At 41.0% G+C, this 12,499-nt stretch overlaps 1 protein-coding gene across 14 annotated transcripts in view; it reads left to right on the forward strand.

Moving 5' to 3' along the window:
• GRIP1 (glutamate receptor interacting protein 1) overlaps nt 1-12,499 on the forward strand; it is a 690,600-nt gene that overhangs the window by 610,324 nt on the left and 67,777 nt on the right. For all 14 annotated transcript variants that reach the window (XM_057741777.1, XM_057741778.1, XM_057741785.1 and 11 more), the window contains one exon: nt 7,651-7,731. In XM_057741777.1, coding sequence (XP_057597760.1) covers nt 7,651-7,731 — 81 coding nt within the window. The remainder of the gene's footprint in view (nt 1-7,650; nt 7,732-12,499) is intronic.

The raw sequence follows: 12,499 nt of genomic DNA on the forward strand, positions 1-12,499 counted from the left end.
GAAAGACATTGCAGAGAAGTTTCAAGGAACTGGGGGACAGGAGTCAGATTGCAGGGAGCTGAGGGGTGAGGGAAGAAAGGTTAGAGAAGTACAGACAAGCGGTTCTTATTCTCTGCCAAGGAAGTGAAGACAGTTTAGCAGGAAAAATGCAGGGAATAGATGAAAAGGACTGGAGGCCACCAAGGGCTCCTCTTTTGAGAACTTCTGCAACATTTAGTTATATACTCGGTGCTCTATTTTCTGCTGTCTTATCTTCTGATAAGTGGTTCTCAACCAAGTCAGTTTTGCCCCACGGGACATTTGGCGATATCAAGACATTTAGCTGTCGATGAAAGATGGGACAACAGATAGAGGGGGATTCCGCGTTCAGAGGGGTATGTTACTTTGTTTTATTGTTTTGTTAAGATTGGACCAAAAAAAAAGAAAAAAAGATTGGAGAGCTCTGAGCATGTCTGGGGCCCAAAACAAATGAGAGTGAAAGGAGATAATTGGTAGATATGGGTTTCCCAAGGGATGAGAAGAGACGTTACCTAGAACATCGTTAGGTAACTAGTCTAAGACAGAAGGCAGAAGACCTCTCCCTAGGAGTTTGAAGAGAAGGATGTGAGACTATAGTTACATTTTCAGCTGTGTTTAGGAAGATCACATAAGAACTGTCAAACTAAGGTGAAAGGGTCCGCACCTTGGGGAGTTGGAAAGAGTGTTGGAGGTTTAGAATAGCTACTGCGGAAATGAATGAGAAAACCAGCCAGACTCATGTAAAGGGATTTTCGAGCTGGGTGGTAGACAAAGCACAGTTCAGAAGCTCGAAGTCTATAGCAGCATCAGCCTACGTGATCAAGTAGTTTTTTGTCAGGAGACCTCAGCTGCTAAAGAATGAAAGCAGAGACAGCAGGTGATTAGATTGATCCAGAGACTGAGATTTCCAGAGACTGAGATTTCTAGAGCCGTTTCAAAGAAGGAGCGCTTAAGTCACAGAGGTTCTTCTCGTTGCAGGAAGAGCAGAGGGATAATTATGATAATAGCAGCAAAATTATCCTAATATTTATCAAATGCTTACTCTATGGCATATTACTTTCCTAGGCGCTGTGTGTGCACTAACTCATTTAGTCCTTAAAACAGCGATGGAGAAGGTTACGATTATTAGTCCCCGGAAAACGGACGCCCCTGTTAATGGTAGGGCTGGGATTTTAACATGGCAGTGCAGCTCCAAAGGTCATGCTCTAACTACTACACATACTGCCTGTGCTTGAAAGAATCTGGGTTAGAGGGGGATGGAAATCAGTAAAGGATCAGCGTAAGAGATCCGAAGGAAAGGGAGCAGTGAAGGAACTGGGAGTCTTCAGGAAGAAAAATGGGGGGAGAGGAAGGAGACGAGAGGGCTAGGAGGCTGAAGTCAAAATGACATATTCGAGTTTAGGATTTCAGAGGTCCAGCAAGGCTCCGGGTAGTGAGTTGCCGAAGTGAAGCTGAGTGGAAGCAAATATCGTTCAACCAGAGGTCTGGGAGAGGGGGATGCAGTGTGACGGGAGGAGCGTCCACATAGTGAAATCTCTCAGGAGGAGGGCAGGAAGTTGGAATGAGAGGGACTGTGAACTAGCTGCTCCTGACGTCCCAAGCCCAATGCCATCAGAGCATCTCTGCAGTTGCTGTTCCCTCTGCCTGGGCAGCTCTTCAGTTTGGGTGGTTTGCTCACCTCATTCAGATTTTTGCTCAAGTGCTCATTGCTCAAAGAAGCCTTCCGCAACATCTAGTACTCTCTGTCCCCTTGCCGAGATTTGTGGCTCTCCTTAGGCCTTCTCACATCCTGATGTTATGCACTACACTTACTTGTTTATTGTCTTGTCTTCTCCGGTAGGAAAATCTGTGATGTCAGGGACTTTGTGTCTTTTGTTCAAGAATGTACCCCTGCACCCAAAATAGTGCTTGGAATACAGGAGGCTCTCAGCCAATACTTGGTGAATGAATGAATGAAGTACCATTGGCTGTCCTGAGGGAGTAGGATCAGGAACTTCAGTTTTCACCAAGAATTGGTTTCAGACCCATTGCTTCTCTGAGGTTCCTGGTCTCTCAGTGGTGCATATCTCTTCACATCTGTTCCCTTTGTCTCTGTGCAAGTTTTCTCTGACTTCTGATTATACATGATTGCCCCATCCTTGCTAACGTGCACAGCCAGGACCAGCCAGTTTTGATTTCTAATTCCCAAGAGAAAGCATCTAATTGGCCCAGCTTAGGTGTGGCATCTTCCCCTGCCTGTCCGCTGTGACCAAGCAGGAGCCAGTAAAAGACCTTGTAAGGATCAGTCAGATTGCACTGAGGGTATAGTTTTATATACTGTAAAGGCTGTCCAGTGGTCCCAGAATGTATTAATACTTACTATAATCATAGAACATTCATGGTGGGAGGGCTGTTCTAATCCAATACCTTCACTTATTTATGAATGGGAAAACGGAGGCTCAGGTGGGAAACTCAAGATCATACAGCAAAGTGAATGGTAGATCCCGGGTCTGTTGCCTTGCACCTGTCTTTTCCATGTCATATTACACTGCCTCTTCAAAAAGATAGTAGGGTTCCTAGCATGAAACAGCAGCATTTCGGAGCCTCTTCCCTACTGACATTGTTAGTTGAGGGGAGCTATCTATCCTGTGCACCGTAGAATCTTGAGTAGCATCTACCTACTACATTCCAGCAGTGGCATGGCCAGCACAATTGACCTTCCCCACAGCGGTATTTACTAAGTACTTACTTGTACTATGTATGCATTTTTATTTTATGTGTATCCCCAACATTTGTTCATTATTTGTTTAATTCATTATATATATGTAATCCATTATATATTTGTTTAATCCATATATGTTAAATATATATATTTATATATATATAATATTTATATACCTTAGGCTTGAGCTCCTACAAAAACAGAAACTAGGGACTTCCTAGGTGGCGCAGTGGTTAAGAATCCACCTGCCAATGCAGGGGACGCAGGTTCGATCCCTGCCCCAGGAAGATCCCACGTGCCACTGAGCAATGAAGCCCATGCACCACAATTGTTGAGCCTGCGTGCTGCAACTACTGAAGCCCACATGCCTAAAGCCCCTGCTCCACAACAAGAGAAGCCACCGCAGTGAGGAGCCCACGCACCACAATGAAGAGTAGCCCCCACTCACTGCAACAAGAGAAAGTCTGTGTGCAGCAACAAAGACCCAAAGCAGTCCATAAATAAATAAATTTATTTAAAAAACGACAGAAACTATATCTATTAAACCTACTTTGCTCCGTACCAACCTGCTTGAATAAGGGACAGGAAAAAGGGACCTAAGGCCATCTCCCCTTGCCTTCAATTGTTCCAGAAATCAATCCATTTGAAATGAATAGAAATGGTGTAAAATAGGGCCAGGAAAAATATGCCCCCATCCTGTCATTCCCTCCTTGCGTGCTTTTGGCAGGCATCACTAATTGATTCTCTCGAGCCTAGACACAGCATCGGAATCCTCAAACAGTCTAGTTAGTCATTCCAGTGTACTGGAATGTATTGAAAACTGCTGGAATCCGGAAAATCTTTTTTTAGCCAGTTGAGAGCTTAGAACATTGGTAGGATATCTCTCGATATTTCAAGACTGCCTGACCTTCTGGATTCACTCCTAATTGTCTAGATATGAACCACCATTCATTTCCCTTTCTTCCTTAGAAATATATCATACCCAGATACTAATTCCCAAACTACTGGATCTTAGAGATTACCTGTCTCTATTTTATAAACATTCTAAGTGACAGAGAGAGTGGTTAAAAAGCTTGGCTGTGAGTACACTTTTGCCTAAATGTCTCTCTTTACATGGGTACCACTGTCCTAACAAATTGTGGTAATGTTCAAGGAATTCTTCAGTAACACTGAAGTTACTTATAACCCTATCACTTTAATAAACAGAAATTTATTTTTTTATATTTCTTTACCAAAGTCCTTTACCATACATATAATTTGGTAAAGCTATAATCATAACATATGCATAATTTACATTTTGCCCTTTTCAATACTGTCTTTTAAACACCAGTGTACAGTATCACGAGTACTTGAAGTTTCTGTTATACTTTAATGCTGAAGTTATTTTGTTGGAAAAAATACAGCTTCGTCCTGGAAAGAAGCCTCAGTGAAAAATCCTATCAGATGATGTCTGGCATCATTACTGGAGCCCCCAGTGTTTTTCTCTGAGTCAGTGGTAGTTAAACATTTCCATATACCTCCCTTATAATCCCTTAATTTTTTGAAATCTCACAAGGATATCCAGGTTGATGAATGGTGATGTGGTGGTTATCTTACTGTGCCAACAGTGAATGCTTCGGGCAGAAAAAGCAGACCAATTGGAAAGGAGGAGGCCTTTGTTTACCCACATGTGTTTTTAATTATAGTATTAACAAAGATAAAGCAAAACCAGGGAAGCACAAAATAATCACACGGGAGTCTAAGAAAATAAATGTTCTGTTTACTTATTCTAAACCTATTGTTTCTCCAAATACTGGATCTTTTTCCTCTGTATTAGTATGTCCTTAAGGAACCCCCAATTAATTGTGCCTTTGCTTTAACAGCTAAATAATTGTATGGGGGAAAAATTACCAAATAGAAAATAAATCATGTAGGCATTTAAAGATTAAAATGAGGCCACAGCTTGATCAAAGAGATTCATTTGTTGATATTTGTTCATCATTATAAATATTTCAAATCTTATGTAGTCAAAAGTGATCTATTACTGTTTTCCAGGAAGTGATAATGTCTTCTCCAGTGTCATTAACAATGTTAATCTTGGTCAAGATTCCCTACGTTAAAAATGTAAAGCAAAATGTTGCTATAGTAACTATTTTAGATCTGTGTGTTCCAGCCCTTATGAATCAAATACTTACTTGTATAGCATCTTCGGCAAGATAGCATATACATAAGTGGGTGCACATATATATACAATACGCTCCCCTCCCCTTTCACAGAGAACGTTTTTGTAAAACTGATAACACTAAAACAAATATACATGAAATGAATTCTCTAAATAGCAAAGCTGTTTGTTCCTCTAAAGCTTCTAATACATTTACTTATGGACCACTTGGCGTACTTTATCCAAGTAATCGAAAATTTATTCCTGCTGCACTCAGAACACTTGTGGGGGCTTTCTGTTTGGCTCCCATCCCTTTTCTCCTACTGGATCAACGTGTTCACAAGGGATCTTTCAGTTGCAATCAACAGAAATGCACTCAAGCTAATTTAGACAGAAAAGAGGCATTTCCTGGTAACCCACAGGTGTTTCTCAGCCTTTGAGGACAGGGAAGGGCTAGAACCAGGGGCTGTCAGAGCCAGCTGCTGCCTTTCTCCACGATCTCATACTCTCTCCTCAAGAACACTTGTTTCTTTCTTCCTTCTCTCTGCAGTCTGGCTATTGGTGAGTATGGGCCAAACTAGACACTTGCAAATATCCTCTCTGCCCTGCGTCTGCATGCTAATTCCAAAGTCCTAAACTTTCTCTTTTGGTGGTGGGAAGAAGGTAGTAATTAGCCTTCGTGAAGACTCCGGAAAGAGATGAAAGGAAGGATTTGAGAAATCTTTTAGAAGTGAGAATCTTTTTAATATTTGTGATACTTGGAGCACATGAAGTAAGGAAGTGGCATGCCGAGATGCTTATTACTTAACCTCATTCCTCTTGTTCTGCCCCATTATATTAAAATCAGCTAGTCTTTTTGAAATCTGTTGGGAAAAATAAATAATTATCTGTCTCAAGTTCCGATTAGGAAATGGGATGGATATAAATTCTTCATGAATAAATAAATAAACATATGTTGTTACTTCCTGGCACATCTTAACTGAGTCTTAGTTGAGGACAACAGCAGAGCCAAAGATTCGAGCTCAGGGTCTGTGACACTCACCGGGCCACACCTGACAGGACAGGAGAATTAAGAAGAGAGGGAGGAAGTGGGAAGAGGCCACAGATTCCCTCACGCCCCAGGGAAGTGAGGAAAGAATTGGGAGGAAGGAGGTGGCCAGAGAGGGCAGACTTGCCTTTACCCAGTGGCCTCAGCTGAAACTGACTAGGGCAGTTTGGGGAGCCTTCTTCACAGATGACTTTCTAGAACCCTGGAGGGCCCAGGAAATTCAAATTTTTATTGTGTTCTCCAGTTTAACTGTCTATGGCAAATCTTCTGAGTTGGAAGATCAAGTTTTCAAACTTGTAAAAGGTTTATTGCCTAAATTCTTCATGGGAAAGTAGAAAAGTCCAGAAAGAGCAGATGAAGGCAGAACAAGGAATGTTTCCATGAGGCCATCTCAACTCTCACCTCTGCTTTGCAGAGACTCAAAATGTGTTACATACATGATTAACAAATTGGACTGGGGCCTGAGGACCTAGTAGTTCTACCCACATCACAGCAGCTGCAGTTAATTCTTTGTGTGCAGGTCAGGGAGCTGGCTTGGAGCAAAATCAAGCAGAAAAAGTGGTTTCACTCAGCCATCCCACAAGCCTCTCCTTATGCTAATGTTTCCTTTGCTTCTTGCCACCCCTTCCCACCCGTGTCTAAAACCTTCAAGAAAGGATTATAGTCATTAGCAACTTAGTGTGACTAGGTGTTACCTCTTCAGAGGATATTTCTGTTTTATTTTATTTATTTTTCAATCTTATCTCTAATTGAAGGTCTCCCAGACTGTTAAAGGAATTTTAAGAAGAGCATATTTAAGAGAATGTAGCAATTCCTTTCTTTCTCCATTACTGGCCAAGCCCTGGTAAAGTCACCGTAGCTCTATTCAGGGTTGAGAATCAACCAGTATACACTGCTTGCCTCTCTGTTGCTACATTAGCTTACTTCTCTACTGGTTGGCCAACATCTGAGCCCATCGTCACTCTTCCAGTGCCCCCTGCCCTCCTGCTCCTCCCCCAAATCTCCCCATGATCCAGAAACTAGAGGATCATTCTTGGTGCAGTTGGGACCTCCTGAGTCCCTCTGTTCCAAATCTGCTTAGCGTTTAGTCTGGTTGGTTGTGGTCAGGACCATTCTGGTTGTGAGATATTTTGAATATCACTCCTGCTTCTACATCTTTAAGTGTGTTTTCTCCATTTACCTTACAAATTAAGGCACATCTCCACTCCTCCAAATCAATAACCATCACAGCTAACTGAAATCTTTCCTGAAACCAATTTCCCCCAGCTATGAATGAAAAAAACAAACAAACAAAAAAAACTGCTGAATAATAAACTCTGAAAAAATATGGTTGGGGGTAGAAAAGAATATAACTACATTTGGTTCTTCAACTTTAGTATACCTAAGAATATGTTTAAAATGCAGATTTCTAGGCTTTGTCTTCAGAGATTGTGATTCCACAGATCTGGGATGATTCAGGTTATTTTTAATTTGCATCCTAAGTAAATTTGATGGAGATGCTGTCTAAGTCAAACTTTAAAAATACTAAACGGGACTGTTGCTGTGAATTACACACTGTTGCCTGTGGGTAGGATGTCTGTTCTTCACCAGGAGCTTGGTTTATCAGGATTTTACAGCAATCCCTACAGCTTCAACTACTACAAGATGACGATGATACAAGTATTCCTGATACATTTTCATTGACTGGTGCTCCATTCTTCTTCGTCTTCTATAAACACATTCTTTTTTGTTTTGAAATTACAGAGTCTGTCATCCCGAGTAGTGGAACATTTCATGTAAAGCTCCCTAAGAAACACAATGTGGAACTTGGAATAACCATAAGTTGTAAGTAGAAGTGATTTTATTTTTTAACATAGAATTTTAAGAAGATATTAGAAAATTGTCTTGTCAGATGGTTTACAAGGTATGGCAAATGTCTTCAGTGTCATTGCCAAGTTTCTACCTAATGATACAGAATGGTAGAGCCAGTCACCCTCCAGCACTTAATAGCCGTGTGAATGGAACAAGGTACTGTAACTCTCTTCAATCTTAGGTTTCTTCCCAGTAAAATGGAAATAAGGATATTTGCAAAATATCCTCATTTTGTAGGTTATTCACAGTGTTAAATAAATTAACATATTTATATACCTAGTATAGTCCCTGGCAAATAAAGAGTAAGTACTCAATAAATATATTACTCACACACCCCACATGAATAATGAGATGAGCATGTAAAGGCATAGAGGTTCTCTACATTTTGCTATATGGTGGATTAAGTTTTCACAACAGTCTATTGAGACTATCTTCCCATCTGTGTCCACTATGCATCTCTAATCCACTTTGCAAGAATAAAATACTGTCTCTTGCTTTAGTAACTTGCTGAATTCCTGGGTAACCAAACCAAAAAGAAAAGCAGAACATATAAATGTGTTTAATTCCCTCTTTTCCTCGGGCTCTAGATTTATAAATCCTTTGGGAGAACAACTTTGAAAATTTCAGCCCGAGTGGAATTTTGTAGAATGGAAATTGAGGTGTCTGTGCTTTTAACATCCATAAACTAAGTTCACCCATAAGTGCTCCAAGAACATGAAGCAAATGATTAATGCGTGAAGACCAAAGGAGACCTGGAAGCAACATCTGTGACCAGGGGGTGGTCCCTTCCAGAGACGAGTAATGAGGCTACATAAAGGTGCCTCCCTACACTCTGCCGGATAGCATTTATGTCAGTGGCTAAGGCAAAAATAAAGAATCCTTAGTTGGGCGCATGAAATGGGAACTGTCCAATTCAACTTTGACAATATAAATTTAACACTGAAAAGGAAGTTTTCTCAATAACCAATAAATCACACATATCTAAAGCAACACCAAAAATAGTGGTGCTACAATATGAAATAAATGTTAAGAATAAGAGGCCATAGGGACTTCCCAGGTGGCGCAGTGGTTAAGAATCCGCCTGCCAATGCAGGGCACACGGGTTCGATCCCTGCTCCAGGAAGATCCCACATGCCACGGAACAATTAAGCCCATGAGCTGTTGAGCCCATGTGCCACAACTGCTGAAGCCCACGCACCTAGAGCCCATGCTCCGCAACAAGAGAAGCCACGGCAATGAGGAGCCTGCACACCACAACGAAGAGTAACCCCCACTCACCGCAACTAGAGAAAGCCCGCATGCAGCAATGAAGACACAACACAGCCAATAAATAATTAATTAATTAATAACAACAATAAAAACAAAGAATAAGAAGCCATAGGTATGAGACCCTATATCTCTCCCAATCCCCAACACTGGGAGCAAAGTAGGACTGATGTACCTGGCGTGCCTCTGTATAGTAAGTAGAAAGATGAAATGGGATTTTGGAGACTCCAGACCTACTCTAGGTGCTACTAAAGTCATTTATGCCTTTAACTGAGTCGCTTACCCTCTCAGTTTGTTCATTACAAAGCAGAGATGGCATGCCGTTGTTCTGTCAACAGCTGTGCTTGCTGAGAGTAAGGGAGAACTCATCAGAACTTACTATTCTAAAAATATTTGGGGCTCCAGGTGGCTTCTGCAACCCCCGCGTAACTTTAACCCTGCTCTCATTTATTGTGTTTATCCCATTCCATTCATTTATTCCATCAGAGTTAGCCGTCAAAGTGGTACCTCTTGGAGCTAGGCAGGGAGTGCATAGCCTGCTGGCTACACACAGAGACCCTGCTTCCACCCCATTCTTTCCTCCTCCTGTCTTCATTCAGTAAAGACACTCTGAGTACCGAGGCCCAGTGCTAAGTTTTGAGTCCTTCAAAATGCTTAGCTTACTACTGGTGCATATACAGAAGACACCTATTCCTCGGAAGCTTCTGTTACCATGTGTTTTGCCACACTGTTATTTTACTCTAAAATTTTACTTAAGAGAATGGTCTTTTTTAATGCAACAGATTTATTCTTTTTTTCTTTTTTTTGGAAAGCAATTTTATTTATTTATTTTTCTCTTCCATTATGGTTTATCACAGGATATTGAATATAGTTCCCTGTGCTATACACTAGGACCTTGTTGTTTATCCATTCTATATATAATAGTTTGCATCTGCTAGTCCCAAACTCTCCATCCACCCCTCCTCCCCACCCTGGCAACCACAAGTCTGTTCTCTATGTCTGTGAGTCTGTTTCTGTTTCGTAGATAAGTTCATTTGTGTCATATTTTAGATTCCATATATAAGGGATATCATATGTTATTTGTCTTTCTCTTTCTGACTTACTGCACTTAGTATGATCATCTCTAGGTCCATCCATATAGCTGCAAATGGCATCATTTCATTCCTTTCTATGGCTGTGTAGTATTCGTGTGTGTGTGTGTGTGTGTGTGTGTGTGTATGCACCACATCATTTTTATCCATTCATCTGTTGATGGACATTTAGGTTGTTTCCATGTCTTGGCTATTGTAAATAGTGCTGCAGTGAACATAGGGGTGCATGTATCTTTTTGAATTATAGTTTTGTCTGGATATGTGCCCAGGAGTGGAGTTGCAGGATCATATGGCAACTTGTAATAGATTTATTCGTAACAATTAATATATATAAAACTATAATTTAACTATAAAAGAGAGTATCCCTTTAAAAATTAATCCTGTGATAGATTCCTTTTTTAAAGTCAATATTTATATGTTCAGTTTGTTTCAGGTGTGGCCATGTACACACAACTACAAAATATTTTATTCACATAAAGAATCGTATAAAATTATGCTGTATGATGATGTTACATAAGTACTAAGTATTACTTCTAAAACCGATTTTAATACCAGTTGTGGAAACTACCCCAAACCCCCACAAGAACTGCCTGAATGTTAACCAGCTGTAAGCTAAAGCTATTCCCAGAAGCTGAAAGTTTTGTGCTATTTCTGGATAGAGAAATGACACGTAAGCTTGTCAAACATGCCTGTCAGCCCTTCTAGAGCTCTAGCTCCATTTACACCATGAATCATCACCATCCTGAGCTTGTGTCTCCTCATGGAAAATACTCATATTTTGCCAGTTGAGAAAGCAGAATTTGCTAAAGGAAAAACAACAGAATCCATCTTCATTGTTATGAAATAGTAAATTCCTGAGGTCTAGCACAGTGCCTGGCACATACGAGGTGCTTGTTTAATCCCTGTCTGTGTTGAAGGAGGGAATGAGGAGTCTGCCTGTAAACAATGTTCTTCTAACCCGTGTGCACTCCAGGAAACGAGCCTGAGGGTGGTGAGGAATATAGGTGTTTGCGCAAAGGCTGTCGCATGAACTGAACAGGCGTGAACTCGGAACATGATGAAGAGCAAGGACTCAGAGCCCAGACTGCCCTGCTTCCCAACTCTCGACCTCTCTGTGCTGAGTTTCCTTGCCTGTAAGATGGCATGCTCATTACCGTCTTTGTAGCATTGTTGAGAAGATTAAATAAGTTAGTATGTGTAAGGTGCCCAGAACACATCGTGAACTGTGATGAATGTTATTACAATGATCAATATTTTCCACCAAGAGCCTCAGGAAATATTTTAAGCAAGGGTCTACCCCACAAAATTTAGTGCCAGTCATAGTTATCCTACCTAAGTAGGAAATCAAAGGACCCTCTTCTCACACATACACACACACAGGTACTGTTTGGGAAACTGAGTCACGGCAGGGGTTTATGGATGTTTCTCAGTATCTTTGTACAAAGTCCTCTTTCTGTATCTTCATCTTGTGAAAGCTCTGAGTAGTGGGAAACAGACCTCCATCTCGGGAAGCGTACCATCGGAGCCTTCACACTTGGCTTAAGGCTCACTCTTCATACCTAATTGACTGAGAAATGAGTCCCTCTGATTTTGGATGTGGTAGCAGTTTTAGACTTATTTTCTTAAGTTCCTGATGAGACATTCATAGCACATTAGCATCAGACATTACTTTTATTGATGTTATTGCTAAAATATGGAGTGATTTATCATAGCAAATAAAGTGGAGCAGCCTCGCAGAAGGATGCAGCTTGGGACAAAAAGCAGCGTCCTGAAGCTCTGACACGTCAGCCAATCAGAAACCAGAGCCCCAATGCAGCTCACCTGCCTTTCACATCAGAACCATGCTTGTCTCTGCCGTGTGTGGTTGTCAGCAAAGACCTCTTGGTATCGATGTTTTCTTTTGAGATTTTATTACAAGGTAGTTTTATCTACTTTGTACCATGCGTGACACTAAGCAGTTTATATGTATTTTCTCATTTAATCCTGAAATCTGTGCCCATTTTACAAAAAGGAAAGTAAGGCTCAGCTGGATAACCTGCCCAAAGACCCAGAGCTAATAAACAGGATTCAAATCCTTTCTATCTGACTTAACGTTGGCTGTGCTGTCACACCACCACTCATCCCTGCCACCATCTGATTGATGAATCTTCCCAGATCCTATATCAGAAAAGCAAAAGACAGCATTTTGTGAGTGCAGTTAATTTGTCGGCTTTCCTTTTAGGTTGTGACTGAATTGTTTGCAGGAACAAAGGCTTGCTTTATTTTTTGTAAAATCATAAAGCAGCCTTTGTGGCAAGCACAACAAATCTGTCATTTTCGCCTTACGTCTTAAACGTATTTAGAAGAGAACGGTTCGTGTTTTTTTGCCTACTTTGCAATAAAGA

The sequence above is a fragment of the Hippopotamus amphibius genome, chromosome 7, assembly GCF_030028045.1.
Source record: "Hippopotamus amphibius kiboko isolate mHipAmp2 chromosome 7, mHipAmp2.hap2, whole genome shotgun sequence".
Taxonomy (NCBI): domain Eukaryota; kingdom Metazoa; phylum Chordata; class Mammalia; order Artiodactyla; family Hippopotamidae; genus Hippopotamus; species Hippopotamus amphibius.